Source organism: Lynx rufus, unplaced genomic scaffold (genome assembly GCF_022079265.1).
Source record: "Lynx rufus isolate CCGP_SWC_20201006 ecotype Redwood Valley unplaced genomic scaffold, mLynRuf1.p SCAF_13, whole genome shotgun sequence".
In the NCBI taxonomy this organism is placed as follows: Eukaryota; Metazoa; Chordata; class Mammalia; order Carnivora; family Felidae; genus Lynx; species Lynx rufus.
This window is the reverse complement of record NW_025814827.1, coordinates 20,386,975-20,411,842: the sequence shown is the minus strand read 5'-3', so window position 1 is coordinate 20,411,842 and position 24,868 is coordinate 20,386,975. Positions and strand designations below refer to the sequence as shown.

Here is a 24,868-nt window from a genome sequence, read left to right as displayed (position 1 = left end):
GGAAGTAAAAGAAACCAACTTGTCAGCCTCAGGCCTCTGACCTTCAGAAAAATTGTCACTTCAGTTCAACTCTACATATTAATCCCTGGTGGTGTAACAGGCAAAAAGACCAAGAAAAAATAAGAAAAGAAAAATACAGATGCAGACATTGTGGTAGACAGATAATGGAGACGACCCCACCAAAAGATGTCCATATCCTAATCCTCAGAATCTGTGACTTTGTCACCTAACATGGCAGGAAGGATTCCACAGACTGGCCTAAATTAAGGTCTTGAGGTGGGAGATAATTCAGGATTAAGCAAAGGATACTAATGTAATCACAAGGATCCTTATAAAAGAAAGAGGGAAGCAGGAAAGTCAGAGCAAGAGAAGGAGATGGGATTATGGAAGGAGAGGTTGGAGTGATGCAATTGCTGGCTGGAGGCCACAAGCCAAGGAATGCAGGAAACCTATAAACTGGAAAATGAAAGCAAATAGATTCTTCCCTATAGGCTCTAGAAGAAATACAGATGATACCTTGAGTTTAGCCCAGTGAAACCCATTTTGAACTTCTGATTTCCAAAACTGTAAGATAATAAATTTGTGTTGTTTTAAGCCACTAAGTTCATGATAGTTTATTATGGCAACAATAAGAAAATAAAAGTCTATGTCATGAAATACAATAAGTAATATCTACAACCGCCTCAAAATATGAAATCAAATTGCCATTCATAATGTATCAGATTGTACTGTTTTTGATAACTGTATAAAAATATTCACACATGGGGTGCCTCAGTGGTTCAGTCGGTTAAGCATCTGACTCTTGATTTCAGCTCAGGTCATGATCTCATGGTTGTGAGATTGAGTCCCAAATTGGGCTCCATTCTGATCATGCAGAGTCTGCTTGGGATTCTCTCTCTCCCTCTCTCTCTGTCCCTCTCCCCACTTGTGCGCTTGCGCGCTCTCTCTCTCTCAAAATAAATAAAAAAACATTTTAAAAAATATTCACACACAGAGCAACATATAAATAAATAAAAGGATTTCATGGATATAAAATGAAAATTTGTAAGATAAATTTGGTAATCTTTTAAAGATGGAGATGAATAATCAAAGAAGCTATAGTTTCTGAAAAACACATTTCTAGGGAGGGCTTATGTTAAATATAAGTGATTTTAAAAGGGATTTTAATAAGTGATATGTTTCATTTCTATGACATTTAAATGCAAAATCAAATAAAAATAAGAGCCTTATTTGTTATACAATCCGACTTTTTAAATATGGAGGCACTGCCTATCTAATTGGCTTATTTGGATTATCTTTCCCCAACAACATACACACATAAGCACATATGTCAAGATACCTAGAAAATGTAGTTAGTACTATGGTCTACTTAAATTTATTATAAATCTCATAGCCAGAGTCCAAACAACATACTTTCCTTTGTCCTTCAGCCATTCTGGATTCTTTTCTTCTTCTTTTAAATCAGAAAGTTCAGGAATATCAGTATTCAATGCTCTCCGTGCTTCCGCTTGTTTGTGCAACCACTGAAATCAGAGAAGTGTAATGAAGGACACAAAAATCTTATTTTTATTAACAGCTACTTTGACATTTGCCAGCTTCTATATAAAATGGAAATACTATTTGTTATGGACTGAATATTTGTGACCCCCAAAATTCGTATGTTGAAGCCCTAATCCCCAGTGTGATGGTATTTGGAAGTAGAACTTTTGGAGGTAATCAAGTTTAGATGAGGTTATGAGAATGGGGCCCGCATGATGGGATTAGTGTCCTTATAAGAAGAGGAAGAGACCAGAACACAGCTCTCCTCCCACTACTCCCTGTACCCTGATCTTGGACTTTCCAGCCTCCAGAACTTTGAGAAATAGATGTCTGTTGTTTAAGGCACTCAGTCTAGGGTATTTTGTTACAGCAGCCTGAGTAGACTACTATACTATTTGATAATGCTGATTTTTTTAAACTTTCAGTTTTTATCCTTTTTTGTTTAACATTACCAGATAGTTAAGACCAAACATACAAAAATTTCTAGTCCAAATTTCATACAAATGGGAGTTTGTGGGAGTTCATGGGATTATTATTTTATTTTTCTTATCTATAACACATTTGTTTTTCTATATTGAAAAATACATAAATGACTTTTATTCTTTTTTAAAAAAATTGTTTAATGTTTATTTTTGACAGAGAGAGACAGAGCATGAGTGGGGGAGGGGCAAAGAGAGAGGGAGGCACAGAATCTGAAACAGGCACCAGGCTCTGAGCTGTCAGCACAGAGTCAGACAGGGGGCTTGAACTCATGGACAGCGAGATTATGCCCTGGGCCAAAGTCGGACGCTCAACCAGCTGAGCCACCCAGGCGCCCCATAAATGACTTTTAAATAATTATATTTTTATAATTTTAGAAATAACTTTATAAATAATACAATTTAGAATATATTGTTTAATAAGAAAATAGTTAATAAACTGTCATTATGTCTTAAGGATCTTCAATCATTTCCACAAGTTTTGAATTTGAGAGGCAATACTTAACACCTTGTAGTAAAAAATAATGCAGTTCTTAGAGTCTATATACCTAAAGAGAAAACATTCAAAATGCCAGGGCCCAGGTATTTATAAATGAATGAGAGATATTCTAGAATGTCACATTAGAAATACCTAACGTTAATAATGAGTAATTATTGTATTAACAATAAATGTCCAAATCCATTACCAAAACACAAGTTTACAAATCTAATATAGAAAGTGATGTATGGGGCGTATGGGTGGCTCAGTTGGTTAAGCTTCCAACTTCAGCTCAGGTCATGATCTTGTGGTCCGTCAGTTCAAGCCCCATGTTGGGTTCTGTGCTGACAGATCAGAGTCTGGAGCCTGCTTCAGATTCTGTGTCTCCCTCTCTCTGCCCCTCCCCTGCTCATGCTCTGTCTCTGTCTCTCAAAAATGAATAGATGTTTAAAAAAAAAAAAAGAAAAGAAAATGATGTATTTGATAAAATAGATGGCAAGTGTTTATCTCCTGGAAAAAGCAATAATACTGCATACTGAATCTGGAGACAAAAAAATTCTGCAAAATACTTTTCCATAAGGAAATACTAAAATATATTCAAGAAGTAATATCTTTAGTCTAATGAATACTTAAATTCAGAACCAGTACTAGTTTTAAAAGATGAAATAAAAAATATTTTCATTGTGATCACTGTAACTCACAGCAAATATACTTACCTCCTCTTCTTCTGCTACTTGTGATTCCCGGAGAGCAGTTGGAAATACTCGAGGGGTAAAGTTGATTTTAATACTGCCAACAGAGCGAGGAGCAGGAATACTATTTTCCTTTAACTTCTCCAAAAATATATTTTCTGAATTTCTTCCTTCAAAAGCAGTATTAGCAAGTGAGTTCTCTCTCATTTTCTAGTTAACAATCAAACTGACTGTTCAACTAATTACACAGCAAAGCTACCTCTAAAATCCTATACAAATAAACTGAAGATAACTTCTCTAGAAAGAATGTAAAACCCATCATCAAAAGTGTGGCAGCAAGTTATCTGTCCTTTAATCAATGACCCCAGCTACTTTTCTAGGGTTCTCTTTGTTAAAACACACAGTGTCTAATTTACATTCAATCTAGGGAAGGGAGGGCACTCTAGGCAACTCTACAACCACTTTCCATTTTAGAAAGCCATCACTGGAAACACTACCTCTATTTTCCTTAAGCTCCTACAGCAATATCTTCTATAAGCTTCCTTATAAAAGTTATGGTATAAAAGTGATGGTATAAAAGTTTTTCAGCCATCAGAGATAGCTAATGAAAAGAGGCAAAAAAAAAAGTAATAATGAAAAGCTATACGTTTTAATAAAGATAGTTACATGTAATAATGGTTAAATCAATATAAGAGGAGAAATTAATCTACGTGTTAGAATATAAAGTATATGATTAAAAGGAAGGAAAATTAGGTTTAAAAACTGCAAAAGTACCAAAAGCATGATACACAGATAGAAAAGGCAAATATCAAAAATTTAAAGAAAATCAGATTTTTCACAAATATGACAGTAATATCTTTGTTATAAAATACAAACAAATAAGAAAAAAAAACTTCTAAATTAAAAAATTGGAAAATGGCCTAAATTGACATTTCCAAGAGAGGGAGGAAGGGGACAAGGAGGAAAAAAATAAGGACTCAAACAAACAAGAAAGCAACATTAACAAAAATTTGACTGCAAGTTTTCTATAGATGTCTGTAGTTGAGACAGCTATCTTCCAGTATCCTAGCCATTCTCCCCTCTTCCTTTTAGAAATAGAATTTGAGTTCTAGGCTAGGTACATGACTAGGTCAGGCTAGAATCTATATAACCCAGCCTCCCTTAAGATTAGATGTGATTGGAGCGCCTGGTTTACTCAGTTGGTTAAGCCTCTGACTCTTGATTTCGGCTCAGGTCATGATCTCATGGTTGGGAAGTTCAAGCCCTGAGCCAGGCTCCACGCTGACAGTGCGAGGCCTGCTTGGGTTTCTCTCTCTCCTCCTCTCTTTACTACCCTCCCTTGTTCACATGTGAGCTCTTTCTCTCAAAATAATAAAGTTAAAAAAAAATTATGTGTGACTATATGCCAAATCTGAGACAACAAAATCTGAATAGAAGTGATGTATACAACTTATGGATCGTCATCTTATAGGTACATCTGCTTGCTGTGGACTTCTCTTCCCATTTCCCACTGGCTAAAAAACAACGCCAACTGCAGCATCCAGAGATTGAAGACAAATGAGGTAATAACAGAGGCGGCCCCACCAGCCTGGATGGCCACACAGAACAGTCATCTATCAGGCCTACATGGATCACTGTTACATAACAAGTATTAGATTATGGAGAACTATATTTCTGTCTTATTTGATCTGTAACTTGGACCTCCTTATTACAACAATTAGCTTTAACTATCTAATACAATGTGCCAAGAATTTTAAATCCAAGTAAATTGTTGTTTACGTATAAAAGCAAAAGATGTTCCTAGATATGTAGAACTAAGTGAATATATTACTTAGCCATCTTTTCCAAAGACAGTAAAATCTTGGTTTGTGAGCATAATTTGCTTATAGTCCAAAACACTTCTATATCAACACAAATTTCCCCCATAAGAAATAATGGAAACTCAGATGATTCATTCCACAACCCAAAAATACTCATATGAAAATGATTATAATACCATAATATAATACAAAATAATAAATAAAATATACAACAAAAAGAAAAATAAATTAACCTGCACTTACTTTTGAAAACCTTCGTGGCTAGTATAAGGGAAACAAGAGAGAGGAGGGTTATTGTGTAAGACGACTTTCACTATCATTAACAGAAATCACCGCTATCTATTGGCTCAAGGGAATCTTTTTCTGCATGGGGGCCATTGTATATACTCATATGGATGTTGACTACAGTACAGCATTGATAAACTCTTGTCATGTACTGTATTTAATGTAACTGGCAATAAGGCAGCAGAGGAAAGGGTCTATATCTGCCAGCAGCCTGACTTAGAATAAACCAAAACATTCCTAAGTTTACGGTTGTATGGAAAGCAAAGGACTGTCTGTAGGTGCTTTGAAGTGAAGAAAAATACACAAGTGCCAGTTGTAGGCACCTTGCAACATTCTGAAAAATCTGATTTCTGCCAAACACTACTGCATGAGATAGAGCATCTGAGCATGGTAGACAATCACCCACAATTCTGCAGCCAGAGAGAACCATTGGCTCAGTTGTGATCATGTGACATTCGGCATCATGTACAACTCATATTGCAAGACATCACTCATGTATCAGGTTAAAATTTATTAGAAATGTTTGCTTGTCTTGCAGAACACTCACAGAATAAGTTATTCACAGTCTAAGGTTTTACTGTGATATATTCAAAGAAACGTTCCAGAACATGGAGAAATGAAATTGAAATTAAGAACCCAAGCATAGGGAACTTAACAGTAAAAATGGAAAGCATGGATTTTCTAAATAGTGGAGAAAACACTAAAAATTTATGAATAAGATTCTTAAATGTTAGTACAACAGAAGGAAAGCAGAATAAAAAGTTAAAATGAAGTATCTAACTTCAGTATAATACTACTAATGATTACTAGAATACTGAACATGAAGGAAATAAGCACTCTTTTCCATAATGAGAAATTAAAAAATATTTTCTTACTAATTTTGCTAAAATAAAATTTTTTTAATGTTTATGAAAAACATTAAAGTGACCACTAGTTACCTTTTTATTTTTTTTCCTGAGAGAGAAAGAGCTCCATGCACAGAAACAGGGGGGAGAAGCAGAGACAGAAAGAGAATCTCAAGCAGGCTCAACACTCAGCATGAATGCAGAATACAACTCCACAACCCTGGGATCATGACCTGAGCCAAAAATCAAGAGTCATATGCTCATGTGACTGAGACACCCAGGCACCCCAACCACTAAATTAAAAATAGGGTATCCATTATAAAAATAGGGTATCTAGCCTCCAAAATCTTATGGTAAAATAAGACAAATAGTAAAACAAGAAAATAAAAAGAAATTAGCTTTCTGTTTATAGAAGCATAAGTTAAAGGCTTTAGACACTTCTACAAACAATTTCCAGATAAAATGTTATATACACGTAAAATCCTTGATAAAAGTATAACAAATAAACAAAGGTTCAAATATACAGTTCAGTTCAAAAGGTAAGCAAAGAAAAAGTCTTATCAGAGATTTATAGTCAGGTAATTCAAAAGCTGACAAAAAGCTGTTTGGACCCCCTACGTTCAGGAATAAGACAAGGATGTCCACTCTCATTATTACTATTTAACATAGTATGGGAAGTTTTAGCTTCAGGAATCAGACAACAAAAAGAAATAAAAGGCATCCAAACTGGCAAGGAAGAAGTCAAACTTTCACTATTTGCAGATGACATGATACCCTATGCAGAAAACCCGAAAGACTCCACCAAAAAATTGCTACATGAATTCAGCAAAGACAACAGGATATAAAATCAATGTGCAGAAATTTGTTGCATTTCTATACACCAACAACAAAGCAGCAGAGGGGCACCTGGGTTGCTCTGTTGGTTAAGTGACCGACTTCGGCTCAGGTCATGATCTCGTAGTTTGTGAGTTTGAGCCCCATGTCCGGCTCTGTGCTGACAGCTCAGAGCCTGGAGCCTACTTCAGATTCTTTGTCTCCCACTCTCTCTACCCCTCCCCTGCTCACGTTCGGTGTCTCTCTGTGTCTCAATAATAAATAAATGTTAGAGAAAAAAATGTTTACATATAATGGAATATCAAAAAGAATGAAATCTTGCTATTTGCAATGACGTGGGTGGAGCTAGAATGTATTATGATAGGTGAAATAAGTCAATCAAAGAAAGACAAATACCTTATGATTTCATTCATATGTTGAATTTAAGAAACAAAATAGATGAATATATGGGAAGTGGGGGGAAGACGAGAGAAGGAAAGAAATCACAAGAGACTATTAATGATAGAGAACAAACTGAGAGTTGCTGGAGGGAGGTGGGTGGGAGATGGGCTAGATGCGTGATGGGTATCAAGGAGGCCACTTGTTATGATGAGCACTGGATGTTGTATGTAAGTGATGAATTGGGCGCCTGGTTGGCTCAGTTGATTAAGCGTCCAACTCTTGATTTTGGCTCAGGTCATGATCTCATGGTTTGTGAGTTTGAGTCTGGCATCAGGCTCTGTGCTGACAGAGCAGAGCCTGCTTGGGATTCTGTTTCCTTCTCTCTCTGCTGTTCCCTTGCTTGCTCTCTAGCTCTCTCTCAAAATAAATTAAAAAATAAATTTAAAACAAAAATAAGTGATAAATCACTGAATTCTACTCCTGAAGCCAATATTGCACTGTTAACTAAAATTAAAAAAAAAAACGTTGTTTAGAAATATATCTATATATCCAAAATACATATATAAAGACTAAAGGCTGGAAATTTAATGCTGATACAGTTACAGAAGTGGGAAGCTGGAAATGAAACTAGAAGCTTAGAAGGCCTGCATTCTTAGTGTAAAGGATACTTACAGGGGCGCCTGGGTGGCTCAGTTGGTTGAGCATCCGACTTTGGCTCAGGTGATGATCTCACAGCTCGTGAGTTCGAGCCCTGCATCAGGCTCAGAGCCTGGAGCCTGCTTCTACTTCTGTGTCTCCCTTTCTCTCTGACCTTAACCCACTTGCATTCTATCTCTGTCTCTCTCAAAAATAAATAAACATTAAAAAATTTTTTTTTAAAAAGGATACTTATAAAATCTCCATCCACTGGTCTAGGAAAGTAAAGCCTGTTCTTCCTGGGGCTTTGGACAGGAGGAGGAAAAAAATGTCTCTTGTGAGAAATCAAAACTCCAGGTATTCCTGTGAGCAACTCTTACTTCCACAAACCACAACACTTGAGATTTTTTTTTTATATGCACCCATTGAACAAAAAATCCTTACTGAAGATGAACACATAAGTCACATAAGGAAACAATCCAGTATGAAGGACAGTTACCAGACACAACAAACAGGAGGAATGGCTTCCTAAGAATTTGAAAAAATAGAATAATCCGGAAGAGATTAAAATAATAATTTTAAACATGTTTATTTAAAGAGCAAAAACAAGCTAAATCCATAATGAAAAACTAAGAAACTAATGACAAAAGAACAAATAAGAAACAAAAATGACAAAAGAATAAGCAAAACAAACAAAAAAAGGAACTTCTAAAATGAAAATATTGTCACTGAAATTTAAAACATTTAGGACAAGTTTAGCAGCACATTAAGCATAGGTGAAGAAAATCTGCAAACTCAAAGAGATCTGAGGATAACAGAGCAATTAAGAAATATAAAGAAAACTGAGAAAGGTGATATTTGAAGACAATAGCTTAGAATTTCCTAGAACTGACTTAAGACATACATTCTTTAATAAAAGTAAATTCCAAGTTCTGACATTATGAAACAAATATAAAACTGCACTGAGACTAATAAAATCGAACCACACCAAAGTGAAGAATTTTAAAGCAACCAGAAACAAAAGATGGATTACCTTATAAAGGATCAATAGCTAGATCAAGAGCAGACTTCTCAGCAACATTAGAAGGCAAAAGGTAATAGAAAAATATCTTTAAATTACTGATGGAAAATAACTACGATGTGGTATTCTACAACCAGCCAAACCATCCTTCAACAAGTAAAAATATAAAGATAATCAGTGCGCCTGGGTGACACAGTAAGTTAAGCATCCCACTCAGGATCTCGGCTCAGATTATGATCTTGCAGTTCATGAGTTCAAGCCACACATTGGGTTCTGCACTTACGGTGTGGAGCCTGCTTGGGATTCTGTCTTTCCTTCTCTCTGCCCCTCCCCTGTTTGTGTGCTTGCTCTCGCAAGCGCCCACATGTGTTCTCTCTCTCTCTTTCCTCCAAAATAAACAAACTTAAAAACATTTTTTTAAATATAAAGACAATAATTGAACTTACACCCATAAATCTTCATTAAAGAACTACTAAAGGATTTACTTTCATATAAGGGTTTTTTTTTCAATGTTTCATTTGTTTTTGAGAGAGAGCGCAAGTGAGGGAGGGGCAAAGAGCAGGGGACAGAAGATATGAAGTGGGCTCTGTGCTGACAGCAGTGAGCCCAATGTAGGGCTGGAACTCAGGAACCATGAGATCATGACCTGAGCCAAAGTCGGACACTCAACTAGCTGAGCCACCTAGGTGCCCCTAAGGATTTATTATCAAAGGGAAGGCAGTTTGACCCACAAAGAAGTGAAACACAAGAAGCAAAGACAAATAAAACATCAGTAAATATGCATCAATCTAAATAGTAATGACTATTAGTGGAGAAAAAATCCACACTAACAATAATGACTAAATTTAGGGATTTAAAAATATAGTGAAGTCAACTGATCCCCCTGCCCCTCAAAAAAGTGGACTAAAATATTTAGACAATAACATAGATGTGTATAACTATAATTTGCATACTAAATTTCCTTGTAATATTTACAAGTATGGTAGAGATTAACCTTAAAACTTTGTTTAGTATGCATGTTAAAATATAGTAATTGGAATTATATCTATATGCCAAAACATATACAAAAAATTAATATTAATCATTCAAAGAATGAAAATAGAATATGTACCTTTCAAATTAGGAGAAAGAAAAGAAAGTAATTAAGAACACTTTAAATCCAAGGCAGAAAAACAGAAAAAAAGAACGAAAAAGAAAGTCTGGTAAACGTAAATCACGAAGATAGAAGAAAATCCTAAGACAAAAGTGTATTTTTATTTATAATAATAAATCTAAGTGTCCCATTGTTTATTAAAAGAAAGCCTCAGGATAAACAAAAATAGGGGTGCCTGGGTGGCTCAGTCAGTTAAGCATCTGAATTCAGCTCAGGTCATGATCTTGCAGTTTGTGGATTCAAGCCCCGCATCAGACTCTGCTGACAGCTCAGAGCCTGGAGTCTATTTCAGATTCTGTGTCTCCTCTCTCTGCCTCTCCCCTGCTCATGCTCTGTGTGTGTGCGTGTGTGTGTGTGTGTGTGTGTGTGCGTGTGTGTGTGTATACGTGTGTGTGTCTCTTTCAAAAATTAAAAATTAAAAAAAAATTTTTTAAACACCACAAATACATATCATAAACTATAATTTATAAACATAATGATTCAGAAAATTTTACATATGAGAATTACAGTCATTTCCATTCTATACATTTGGAAACTAAAACCAAACCAAAACAAACAAAAACTCCCTCGTAATTCAAGGGCCAAAGGAAAAAACAATGATGAGTTACAAAATATTTGCAATTAAACAAGAACAAAAACACAAGATTCCAAGACTTGGTGACTTGGTATTAACATAGTATTTAAGAGGGAAAAAAATTTAACTTAACATGCATGTATTAAAATATTACAAAATTAATGGAAACAAGTTGGACAAAAAATAGAGAAAACTAAAGAAACTAAGAGAACACAGGAGTTAATGGAATAGAGAACAAAGAAACTGTAAAAAGGATCAACAAAACCAAAAATTGCTTTTTTGAATGGACTAATAAAGTTTACAAAATGTTACAACAGTAGATCAAGGAAAAATAAAATGGTGTTAGAAATAAATAAATAGAGATAATTATGTTATAATTAGAGATAGAGATAAATAAGAGAAACCTTATGCAAACAAATTTGAAAAGGCGATAAGCACAATTTCCTAGAAAAGAAATTATCAAAATTGACTTCAAAAAAATAGAAAATCTGGAAATCACTAACTATTATAGAAACTAAATGTATTTCTATGCCTAGACATATTAGGGGTAGTTTTACTAAACGTTTGAGCAGCAGATATTTGTTAGTGAAAGCAGACTATTTTGAAGAATAGAAAAAGAAAAAAGGTATAATTCCCAGTGTATAAATATTTTAAGAATTTGCATGTCTGAAAAGTTTTTATTTTTGCCTCATGCCTGATTAATAAGCTGAGTATAGAATTTCATAGTGAAAATTATTTTCACTTAGAATTTTGAAGGCACTGATCTATGTTTCAGGATTCCAGTGCTGAGGTTGAGGACAGATGCCAACATTTCCAGTCCTTTGTGCATGATCTGCTCCTCTTCTCTGGAAGCTTGCAAGATCTTTGTCTAAAGGGTGCTAAAGTTTCTGGTAATGTGTTCATCAGTGCTTTGGCATGAATATTACAAAATCTACCATGCTGGACCTGAAAGACTCTTTCAACATGGCAATTCATTAAAGTTTTCAGAATTTTTGTAACATTAAAAAATTATTTCCTCTGTCTTTCCCTGTCTCTTCCTTATACCCCTATGATTTGAATGTTGAACATCTTGGAAGGATACTCTGATTGTTTTATCTTTTCTACTTTAAATCTGTCCTTTTGTTCTACTTTCTGAAAAAAATTATAAAGTATATTCCAACCACTTGATTACAATTAAAATTTTTATCACATTTTAAATTTCCAAACTGTTGTATTCTCTTAGTATTCTTCACTGTAGCCTCTTGTTCTTGTTTAATGATTAAAATTTGTTTTGGGGATGCCTGGGTGGTTGAGTCAGTTAAGCATCTGACTCTTGATTTTGGCTCAGATCATGATCTCACAGTTCATGTGTTCAAGCCCCATGTCAGGCTTTGTGCTGGCAGTGCAGAGCCTGATTAGGATTCTCTCTCTCCCCCTCTCTCTCTCTGCCCCTCCCCCCACTCTCTCTCTCTCAAAATAAATAAATAAACTTTAAAAAATATATGTTTTCATTTCTTTGAAGACATTAGTTATAGTGAAGTTTTCTTCTGTTCCCTGCATTACTTGGCTGTTCCAAGTTGCATTTTTCTTTGTCTTGGCTGTCACCATCAATTAGAGATAAAGTATAAAAATTCTGACTGGAAGGTCTGTATACATCTGTTGGCTAGTCAGCTTTAGCAGGGTGAACTAGCTGGGCCATTACAAATGGCGGGATTTTTTCATCCTACACTCACTAGCTTCCCTGTAGAGGAATTCTCCAATCTGCATCCCAGGTACAGTAGGCTTGTGCATGCATATGTACATGTGCATGGGGATCCCTTGAATAAGTACTAAGATTTTCACAGTGCAGGTTTTCACTCAATCTCTGCATTTTCAATGCAGAAGAATCTTACTCAGTCTACAAGTGTGCAGAAAGGAAACCCCCAATTTTCTGTCATGATGAGGAAGAGATCTGGTAGTGAAACTCTATTTACACACTTTCAACCAATCTTTTTTTTTTTTTTCCAGACTTACATTTGCCCTACCTTTCCAAGTTGAAAAGGGACAAATTAACCTGGCCTCAAGTCTCATCTCTCCCTCTACAACGCGTTTAGTAGCTTACCGAGCAAGTCAAAACTACATCAACAGAACAGGCTGATTCCAGTAACTGAACTCCTTCTAACAAGATAAGGAAGTCCCCATAGTTAATTAATTAGACGTTCAATGATTCCCTTTCCCAGTCTCCTATAAATACAATAGTACGAGGGCCAGGACCCTCAAATGGAGGCTTCACTATGTCCGGCCATAAGCATAACTGAGGAATAAGAAGAACTTGAGAAAATCATGTGCACTTTGATGTTTTTCTGCCTAGAAGTATTTCCAATATACTCTATTCAATTTTACTAAGAAATAATTTATGTACTAATTTTACAGTGTATTAATTCAATGAGTTGACAGATGTATGCACCCATGAAATCACAATCATAATCAAGACAGAAAGTTTCTATCACTTCCAAGAGTCCCCTATGGCCACTTGAAGTTCATCCCTTCCTTTTACCTCTGGCCCCAGATAACCACTGATGTGCTGTCAGTCATTATAGAATGGTTAATATTTTCTACAATTTCATGCAGTATGGACTGGTTTGGTCTCTCTTTTTTATTGCAGAGTAGTATTTCATTTTTATGAATGTATGAGAGTTTGTTTATTCACTCATCTGTTGATGAACATCACTTCCAGTTTCTTGCCACTGTGAATAAAGTTGCCATAAACATTTGAATACAAGTCTTTAGGTGTATACCTCTCTCTTGTGTAAAAACTGAAGACAAGGATGTCTGAGTTACATGATAGGTATGTACTTAACTTTTAAGGAAGGAGCCAAAAACTTGTCCAAAGTAGTTGTACCATTTTACAGTTCTACCATTGGTGTACAAGAGCTACGGTTGCAGCATATCCTCAATAACACTTGTGTTGATGGTCTTTAATTTTCTGTTTTAGTCATTTTAGTGGATATGTGTTGTGTACTGTATCTCACTGTGGCTTTAAAATTTACTTATTTTGAGAGGGGGAAAAAGACAGCAGGCACACATGCGCATGTGCATAAGCATAGAGAAGGGGCAGAGAGATTGACTCCCAGGTGGGCTCCAAGCTGTCAGTGAGGAGCCAGACATGGGGCTCTATCTCACAAACTGTGAGATCATGACCTGAGCCAAAATCAAGAGTCAGAGGCTTAACAAACCGAGCCACCCAGGTATCCCTCTCATTGTGGTTTTAATTTGCATTTCCTTACTAACAAATAATTTGAATATCTTTTCATATGTCTATTGGCCATTCATATGTCTTCCTCTTTTAAAAGTTCATTCAAATCTTTCATCCAATTGTTTATTGGATTGTCTTCTTATGTATGTGTTATGTACACAGTGAGGTAAGAGTCTACCCTCATTTGTTTCCATAAAGATATTCATTTGTTCTAGACCTTCCTTTACCTATTGAATTATCTTGTTACCTTTGGTTAAAATAATTGAACTATACATGTGTGGATCTATTTCTGGTCTCTGTATTCTGTTCTTTTCAACTTGTGTTTGTCTTTCACCAATTTCATCTTGTCTTGATTACTGTAGCTTGACGCTAAGTCTTCAAATCAGGTAGTGTGAGTCCTACATATTTGCTCTTATTTTTAAAAATTCATTTGGCTATTCTAGGTGATTTATATTCTCATATAAATATTAGAATCAGCTTGTCAATTTCTACAAAAAGATTACTGGGATTTCTACTGGAATTGCATTGAATCTATAGATGAGTTTAAGAAGAACTGACATCCGAACATTGAGTTTTCCAATTCAGGAACATGTTCTATCACTACATTTAGCTAGGACTTTTAAAATATCTCCCAGCAATCCTTCTGTAGTTTTCAGTGATGTGACCTTACACTTCTTTTGTTAAATTATTCCTACATATTTTCTCTTTTAATATTATTATAAATAAATTAAAATGTAATTTCCCAGTTGTTTGCCTCTGGTAAATAAAATTTTAAGTGACTTATATCCTGAATTTATTAATTCACCTATTAGTTCTAGTCGTCATATTTCTTAGGCATTTCCACATATACAATTGTGTCATCTACAAATAAGTTTTACTTCTTTCTGTCTAATCTTCATGCCTCTCTTTGCTTCTTCTTGTCGTAATGCAATGGTTAGGACCTCCAGTACAATGCTGAAAACAATCAGTGAAACTAGACATGCTTGCCTTGATCCTGGACCTACAGGGCAGGGCAAAGCATTCATTAATTCACCAATAAACATGAAGCTTACTATACATTTTTTTGTAAAAGGACTTCATTAAAGTAAAAAAGTACCTTTCTATTCCTAATCTGCTGAGAAATTTTTTTCATAAATGGGTGTTGGATTTTATCAAATACCTTTCTGCAATAGTGAAATGATCATATGTTTTTTCCTTTACTGTGTTAATATTCTTAATTACATTGAATAATTTTCAAATGCTAAACCAAATTTGCACATTATCCATTTCTATCAGTCAAAAGTTCTCTAAGCTGTGTGAAGAGAAAACATGACTACAGTTGATTAACCAAGAATGAGTTTTTGTTTTTGTTTTTCACTTAACAAGCTTGAAGGAAGGTAGGAAGGTAGTCCAGTGCAGAGGTACTGGCTTTCCAATGTCTTTAATGTTGCAATCTCCTTCTTCTTCCCTATTCCATCATTCTTAGTGTATTTTGCCTCTTTGTGGTCTCAAGATAGCTAATGAACTTTCTGCAAAGACCTTCATCTTACGTAGGAAAAGGAAAGGAGAAGCAAGCAGAAAGGAGTAATACTTTTCTATAAATCTTTAGCAGATTTCTTTTTGCATATCATCAGCCAGAGCTTGTCACCTGGCTACATCGAGTTACAAGACAGGCTGGGGAAATGAGGTGTTTTTGTTTTACTAATTTAAAATTACTTTGTTTATAAAAATAATTCAATATGCTTTGTTCCTTATTTTTTTATAATAAAAAATTTCAAGCATATATAAAAGTAGGCAGAATAGAATAATTAACCATCATGCATTCATGACCTGACTTCAATTATCAACTCCTGGCCAATATCACTTCATCTTCTATCTAGTTTCACATATTATTTGAAGCCAATCTCAGACATATTTTTTTCATCCATACATATTTCAGTAGGTATCTCTATGAGATAAGGACTTTCTTTTTTTTTTTAATTTAAAAATGTTTGTTTATTTTTGAGACAGAGTATGAGCAGGGGAGGGGCAGAGAGAGGGGGAGACACAGAATCCGAACCAGGCTCCAGGCTCTGAGATGTCAGCACAGAGCCCGAAGTGGGGCTCAAACTCACAAACCAGGAGATCATGACCTGAGCTCAAGTCAGATGCTTAACCGACTGAGCCACCCAGGTGCCTCTGGAAATTTTTTACTTCTATAATCACCTTAATATAAAATACTAAGTAGTTTTCAACAAAATGACATCACCCAATATTGAAGTTCTAGGTCCAAGAAGAGCATGGATGTCACACACACATTTAACTCCTATGCCCTGCAAAGTAACTGAATCACAGTATAGACTCCTAGCTTCACATTAAGAGATAAAATTAGGGGGATGTGCTTTATAATATGGAACTGGTAATTAAAACTTCCAAGGTTTTGCTATTTCTTCATTAGTAATATTTTGGTTAAGCACAAACTGAGTCACTCTTCAAAGTTATTTTAAGGCTTTGGGATGCTAGGCAACAAACATTTAAAAGGTAATATTTTTTCAAACCAGTATTATACACTTTGAGTACTTCTTCCCTAACACATTTCTGATTGCAAATGTCTCCTTCATACAAACAAACCCTGCCAAAATATGTTATAAATCAAATAATGAACATGGCTAATCTGCCTGTTTTATCTGTGTAGCAATATAACACAACAATGGTCTTCACCTACTCTGGAGCCTGATCACCTGAGTCCAAATTCTGACTCTACCATTTATGAGCAGTGTTACCTTGGGCTAGTATACTCTCTATGCCTTTTCTCACCTGGAAAATGGGAATAATCATGGTTCTTAAATCATAGGATCATTTAATGACTTTTCAACACACTCAACCTCACTTAAAGTGAGGTAAAGACATATAGCCTAGAAGAAAGAGTATAGAGCTCAAATCCCACAAGTTAACTTATTGGGTAGTTTATCATTTCTGAATATCTACTTCCTCTAATAAGAATAGCAGCACTTAGCCCAAAGTGTTGTTGTAAAGACTGAGTCACACAATCAATAAAATCACCTGGCATAGAGAAATCACCCAATAAATGTTAATTATTGTTATTACATAAGTGATTTTGCTACAAAATGTTCCATTTACAAAATATACGAAATATAACCAAAGCAAAGTTTAATATTCTAAAATCAGATAAAATCAAACTCTTAGCTTTCAATAAAGAAATATGTTCTTTTACCTATTTCTAAACACATCAGGATCGAAGGCCAGGAAAACCCTTGTTTGCTTACAACTAAGTTTGTGTAAGGGTACTCATGTTCCTCAGTCATGTGACGAAAATGTATTTTAATGAGCTTCCTAGTTTCTTATCTCTAAAGAAATAAATGAATGCTCCTGGCGCTGCTAGTCCACTCCAAGTCTTTTTGGACCTGAGTTAAACACATATTTAACAACACTTGCATACATTTCAAAATGAAGCACACAAGCAAAACCAACACTGAATCCTTGCTCATTGTATTTTGAAAATGTCACTACTTCCTAAAAGAAGAAATAGATCTTTCACCTTAGGCTTTATGTTATAGTACTTATTCTCTATATACCAAAATAATGACCTAATAGTGTAAATAGATTATGAAAATAAAAAGTGACACATACACTTCACCAACAGGCCCTACTTTCCCAGAAAATATTAATCACTATACCTTTAGCGGCAAGATTTCTAGATGCTGAAATTCTAGTATGGCTTTTATGTTTTAATTTTTTTCTCTCTTCTTCAATTTGCTTTTCTTGTTCACAGAATTTCTCTTCTCTATGAATTCTTTTTTGTTCTTCAGCTTTTCTTTGACATTCTTTCCAGGCTTCCAATTCTTTAGTTGCTTTCATTCGTTCATTTTCTTTCATATCTTCTATTTTTTTCCTCTCCTCTTCTTCAATCTGTAAAAATTACAATTACCAAAACTTTAAAACATGTAAAAAGCAACATTTTAAAAATAAAAACTGCATTATAATAGTCTTACCTCTAAATTCTTGTCATTGAATCTGCAGCAATTGTTAGTAGTGAATAAAAAATTAAAATGGGAATAGCAAATGATTTAGTATGTCAATGAACACAGGTTTTGGCTCCAGATTTACCATTAACTATTGATACCATCTTGAGCAATCATTTTCTCTAGCTTCAGTTTACTTATACGTAAAATGGGGGCAGGCATTCAATTAATCAGTTTACTTATACATAAAATGGGGGCAGGCATTCAATTAAATGATATCTAAGGGCTTGGTTAAAAAAAATTGTTTTTTTCTAAAAAACAAGTCAGTTGTTCCAAAATTTACACACACACACACACACACACACACACACACGCCTTTCTATGTATGCCAGCCTTACCTTGTCTTGGGACTGAAGTTGTGCCTACATTCACCTGAGAAACAAGGGAATAGTAAGAAAGGAAACAGGAAGGATGAACTACGGAATTTGTCTCTGGTGGGTAGAAATGTTTGAACTTTGGATGCTGTTGCTGGCAAATATGTTTGCAGTAGCAGTTGTTTGAAGCTTCCACAAGAAAAGCTATCAGATGAATTTGAAAGCAGTGCATCATACAGGAGTGTGCTCTTTTTCCCTCTTATAAAATTCCTTCATATGGGCAAGAAAGAAAAAAAAAAAGCCTGTGAAAGCCAAACTGGTTGGTGTAAATGACTGACCATGTATCTCTGACTTTCCTATGGTTACAAAAATATCCTGACTCTATTGTCTAAAGAAGCAATATCTAAGAGAACTTTTCTCAATGATGGTAATGTTCTGTGCTATTCAATACAGCGGCCACTAGCTGTATGTGGCTAAGGAAGTACTTAAAATGTGGCTAATGTGGGGTGCCTGGGTGGCTCAGTTGGTTAGGTGACAGACTCTTGGTCTCAGCTCAGGTCATGATCTCACAGTTTTTGAGTCTGAGCCCTGAATCAGGCTTTGCAATAACGGTGCTGAGCTTACTTGGGATTCCCTCTTCTCTCTCTCTGCCCCATCCCCAACTGCACTCTCTCTCTCAATAAATAAGTAAACTCAAAAAAAGGTTTTTTTATGTGGCTAATGTGACTGAAAAACTAAATTTTTATTTAAGTTTCATTAACGTAAATTTAAGTTAATTTACATTTCTTTTTTTAAATTTTTTTTAACGTTTATTTTTGAGACAGAGACAGAGCATGAATGGGGGGGTCAGAGAGAGAGGGAGACTTAATTTACATTTAAATACTACATTTGGCACAGCTCTAGAATAACATGCTGAGATGGAGTTTCCTAGAAGCTGAATTATTTCAGAATACAGAATAAACATTCTAAGTATGAAACTGCACTGAAGAGGTGTTCTGTAGTATCTCCATGACCTAATACCTTCTTCTGGAAGACTGTTATTTTCCTACTGGATCGTGGAACACTGACTTCAAAATAAATTTCACAGAGTACTGAACAGGAGTTTCCTATAGTCCGAGAATTGCACATAAGGCCTAAACTAAGCACAAAATATGGTAATTTTTGCATGTTCTAAGTTCAGAGAGCTGCCAAAAGGTTGGGCCAGGAAGGATCTTACGTGTGGCAACGAGCCAGCCTTTAAATGACCGACAACAGGGCATGATGACCAGTCACTGTTAGCCAGAGACAGCCACAACCTAAAAGGAGAAGATGACAACTTCACCCAGTTAAATATTATGTTTGCCTTTTTTCCTCTCCTTCCTCTCTGCCCCAACACATGGAAGAAGGGAAAAGTATGTGCAGTCAGAACGCCCTTAATCCCTCAGAATCTCTACAAGCGAAGTGAATTTTGAAAAGTTTTTAAAAACATGTAAGACTAAGCCTTAACTACCAAAAATGAGACTACCCTTATAACCAAAAGTAACAGGAAAATTATGGTATTATAGCAAAGATATAATTAAGAGAACTACATATGTATATACATATATATACATACATATAGAAATACACATACATACATATATACACATATACATTTATGATTTAATTTATAATACACTATATTTTTAAAAAAAGGCTAACTCTTCAGGGAGAAATGGGGAAGAGGAAGGGCCAAGAAAGGCTTTACAGAGCAGGTGACAGAAGGGACTAGAATGAACAGAAAAACATGAAGAATACCACAAAGCTTACAATAAAAGGAAAAGAGAGACTAAATATATCAAAGAGAAAGACAAACAAATGTTAAACAATCCTTGAAGTTCCTTTGTTAAAAAAAATATGATATGGGAAACATACCTCTTAAAGAAAGGCTTTAATAGTAAACTACAGTAAACAGAAAAACTCAGAAGGGGACTGAAGATGGGGACATCTACGTTTCTTTTTTTTCCCCTAATGTGATTTTATTTATTTATGTTTGAAAGAGAGAGAGAGAGACAGTGAATGTGAGCATGAGTGGGGGAGGGGCAGAGAGAGAGAGGAGAATCTGAAACAGGCTCCCTGCTGTCAGCACAGAGCTTAACTGACTGAGCCACCCAAGCGCTCCCATCTACATTTCTTTTAATTTGGAATGAATGTCTGGTTTATTAAGGCATTGTTCTTTATAAACCAATCTCTATTATGAATTACATGCAAAAATCATAAAATTAGCAAATTGAATTGAGGAAAATATTAAAATTATAATGCATCTTGATCAAATACCATTATTTCTTATTTATCATACTAGGAAATGAAAAGAGAAAAAACAATATAATTTCATTACATGCCAAAATATCAGTTGATACTAGGCATAAAAGAAAAATTTTACTTAAAAAGGACTCATATAACATCACACTTCATGGTGAAGCATTAGATATATTTCTAGCAAAGTCACTAAGCCAGACTGACTACTATTGTACTATTTTCCTAGAGATCATAGCCTATACAATAGAATTTTAAAAACAAGAAATATAAGTACAGATTATAAGGAAATAAAATTGTTATTATTTGCAAATAATTAGATTACCTGAAAGAACCAAAATAACAAACTGACAAACTATTAGAACTATAAGGAAAGTAAGTTCAGCAAGACAATTATATACAAGATCAACTAATAGAAACTCATAAAAACTAACCTTCCTACAAACTGGCAGTAAACGATTAGAAAAATACATTGGAAAAAAACATTGCATTAGTAATTGGCAAAAAAAAACTTTAAAAATCCTAAGAATAAGCTTAACAAAAAAGCTATTTACTAACAAAGTATTTACTAACAAAGCTATTTACTAACAAAGTAAATCCTATATGTATGTTAAATAGTTTTCCTGAGGGATAAGTCCAAATAAATGGAGATAAATGCCATGTTCCTAGAGAGAAATCTCAATGTAAATACGTTGATATTCTGAAAATTAACTTATAGAGTCAATGTAGATCTAATCAAAATACCACCAAAACTTCTTAGGGAGCTTTGTAAGTAATGCAAAAATTACCTGCAAAATATATATATTTTTATATAAATTTATTTATATGTATATAATATACATATATATGTATATATATATATATATATATATATATATATATATATATATATATACATAGTTATCTCAGAGGCATGAAGGGGTTGGCAATTCCCATACACAAACATCAAGTATAAAGCTGGACAAATCTATCCAAAACAACCATTCTGGAGCACAGGAAACTAACCAAAGACAGCCTGCAAATTGAGAAGTGTTTGCTCTAGAATAAATGCTAAAGTAAAAGGTAAGAACAGTGGGAGGCTAGACCTGTCTGCCTGAGGTTGCTCCAGACCACCCACTGCCAGCATGAATAATGAAACTGGCAGTTCTGCCAACATAAAGCTAGCAAAAAGAATCCAACAGCTTTGTTGGCAAAAAGGGTGGACTCATTTTAGGGTGGGACAGCAAAAAACCATGGATTTGGTGGATGAAAGTGATGGACTTCAGGGTGCCTGGGTGGCTCAGTCGGTTGAGCATCTGACTTCAGCTTGGGTCATGATCTCACAATTTGTGGGTTCAAGCCCCGCATCAGGCTCTGTGCTGACCACTTGCTCAGAGCCTGCAGCCTGCTTCAGATTCTGTGTCTCCCTCTCTCTCTCTGCCCCTCCCCTGCTCATGCTCTGTCTCTCTCTGTCTCTTAAAAATAAATAAATGTTAAGAAAATTTTTGGGGCGCCTGGGTGGCTCAGTCGGTTAAGCGTCCGACTTTGGCTCAGGTCATGATCTCGCGGTCCGTGAGTTCGAGCCCCGCGTCGGGCTCTGTGCTGACAGCTCAGAGCCTGGAGCCTGTTTCAGATTCTGTGTCTCCCTCTCTCTCTGCCCCTCCCCTGTTCATGCTCTGTCTCTCTCTGTCTCAAAAATAAATAAACGTTAAAAAAAAAAAAAGTGATGGACTTCATTGTGAATAAATAGGGAAATTTTGAAGTTGGTAGGGGTCCTGGTTAGGATAAGTGCCTAACTAGTCAGAAAATTAATAGAAAGATCATGTAAATGAGAAAACCACAGAAGGTCTACGAAAAGCTTACAAGTCTGGCTAAATGGAAAGGTATGTATTTATTAGGAAGATCTGAGAAAGCCTGGCATAAAACGAAACCAAGGTGAGGTGCCTGGCTGGCTCAGTTGGTACAGCAGGTGACTCTGGACCTCGGGGTCGTGAGTTTGAGCCTCACATTGGGTGTAGAGATTAAAAATAAAATTAAAAAAAAAAAAGTGAAACCAACAAAGAGTTGAAAACTGGCTCCAACTTTGAATGTATTCTAAATCCTACCCACAGACCAATCAGCAAAGGGTGGTAGCCTTTACCACCTCTGCCCATATCATTAGCTAACAATTAAGCTATGCAGACACAGGAAAGACCTCTAAGGAAGCCAGCCTAAAGAATAAGAATTAAAAAACTTAGCAGAGACATCAGCAATTGTGTACTACAAAGGAGACCAGACTGATTTCACAGTTAAAGTACAGGCAAGTTACTAAAAAATAAACAGCCCTCAATAAATAAACTAACAAACAAACAAAAAAATACAACAGGACCCAGAATTTCTATAATCTATTAACTAAATGTAAAGGGTTTTTTGTTTGTTTTTTGTTTTTTTGAGAGAGAGAGTATGCTCACCCACATGAGTGGGGGAGGGGCAGAGGGAGAGGGACATAGAGAATCTCAAGCAGGCTCCATGCCCAGGGCAGAGCTCAATGCAGGGCTCCATTCCACAACTGTGAGACCATTACCTGTGCTGAAATCAAGAGTTGGATTCTCAACTGACTGAGCCACCATAAAATGTATACTTTTCAATCAATAATATTTCAGAAAACAATTGATAAAAATTTCTCAAATTTGATGAAAACATGAATCCATAGCTCCAATAAGTTCAACAAACCAAAGTAAAATGAACACAGAGATATACCTGAATGCAACTTAGTGAAACTGCCAAGTTAATACAAGAGCCAAACAAAGGAAAATCTTGAAAGCAGCAAGAATAAGATGGCTCATCATGTACAGGAAATGACAATACAAATAAGGCTAATTCCTCATTAGAAATGATGGAGGACAAAAAAAGTCAAACGCCATGTTCAAAGCACTGACAAAAAATATATAAACTATGAATTCCATGTCCAGCAAAACCACTCTTCATAAATGAAGATGAAATAAACACATTCCAAGATAAATAAACCTGAGAAGATGTGTTGTTAGCAGACCTGCCCTACGAGATATACTCAAAAAAGTTCTTCAGCCTAAAAGGAAATGGCACCCAACACTAACACAGATCCATAAGAAGGAATGAAGAATATGGGAAATGGTAAATATGTGCATAAATATAAAAAACAATACAAATGGATAAACAAAATGTGCTATATACATAACAGACCGTTATTAAGCTTTAAAATGGAAGAAAATTCTGACACATGCTATATGTGAATAAACCTGAAGACATTATGCTAAATGAAATAAGCCAGTCACAAAAGGACAAACTTGGTATGATTTCAATGACATGAGGTACCTAAAGTAGTGAAATTCATAGAAACAGAAAGGAAAATGGGTATTGCCAGGATCTGAGGGAATGGGGGAATGCAGAGTTATTATTGTTTAATGGGCACAGTGTTTCAATTTTGTAAGATTAACAAAGCTCTGGAGATGCATGGTGATGATGGGAGCACAACATTAATGTATTTAAAGCCACTGAGCTTCAAAATTAATGATTAAAATAAAAATTTTATGTTACATATATATCACAACTTAAAATAAATTTAAAAAGATAATGCAATTCAACATCCATTTATGATCAAAATTCTCAAAGTGGGTACAGAGGTGACATACCTCAGTATAATAAATGCCATGTAAATCAAGCTCACAGCTAACAAGATACTTGACAGTGAAAAGCTGAAAGCTTTTCTTCTACAGTCAGGAACAAGACAAGGATGCACACTTTCACCACATTTATTCAACACAGTATTAAAAGTCCTAGTCAGAGCAAGAAATAAAAGGCACCCAAATCAGAAAGGAAGAAGTCAAATTGTCACTATTTGCAACAGACATGATATTCTATATAGAAAATCCTCAAGACTCCACCAAAAAACTGTTAGAATAAACAAATTCAGTAAAGTTGCAGGATACAAAACCAATGTACAAAAATCTGTTGCATTTCTGTACACTAATAATGAGCTATCAGAAAGAGAAATTGAGAAAGCATGGGGTGCCTGGGTGGCTCAGTTGGTTAAACATCTGACTTCAGGTCATGATCTTATAGTTCATGGGTTCGAGCCCCATGTCGGGCTCTATGCTGACATCTTGGAGCCTGGAGCCTGCTTCAGATTCTGTGTCTCCCTCTCTCTCTGTTCCTTCCCCATTCACACTCTGTCTCATAAAAGTAAATAATACTTAAAAAAAATTAAAGAAAGCAATCCCATTTATAATTATATCAAAAGAACAAGGAGGTAAAAGACTTGTACACTGAAAACCATTAAGACATTAATGAAAAGAAATTGGAGAAGACACAAATAAATGAACTAAATTAAT

The 24,868-nt window shown here is 35.3% G+C and overlaps 1 protein-coding gene across 2 annotated transcripts in view; it reads right to left on the bottom strand.

The window, feature by feature from the left end:
* The window catches only part of DNAAF4 (dynein axonemal assembly factor 4), a 68,241-nt gene that overhangs the window by 23,889 nt on the left and 19,484 nt on the right, over nt 1–24,868 (bottom strand). For both annotated transcript variants that reach the window (XM_047074447.1, XM_047074448.1), the window contains exons 4-6: nt 17,608–17,839; nt 3,213–3,358; nt 1,414–1,523 (exon numbers count right to left, since the gene is read on the bottom strand). In XM_047074447.1, the coding sequence (XP_046930403.1) occupies nt 1,414–1,523; nt 3,213–3,358; nt 17,608–17,839 (488 nt within the window). The remainder of the gene's footprint in view (nt 1–1,413; nt 1,524–3,212; nt 3,359–17,607; nt 17,840–24,868) is intronic.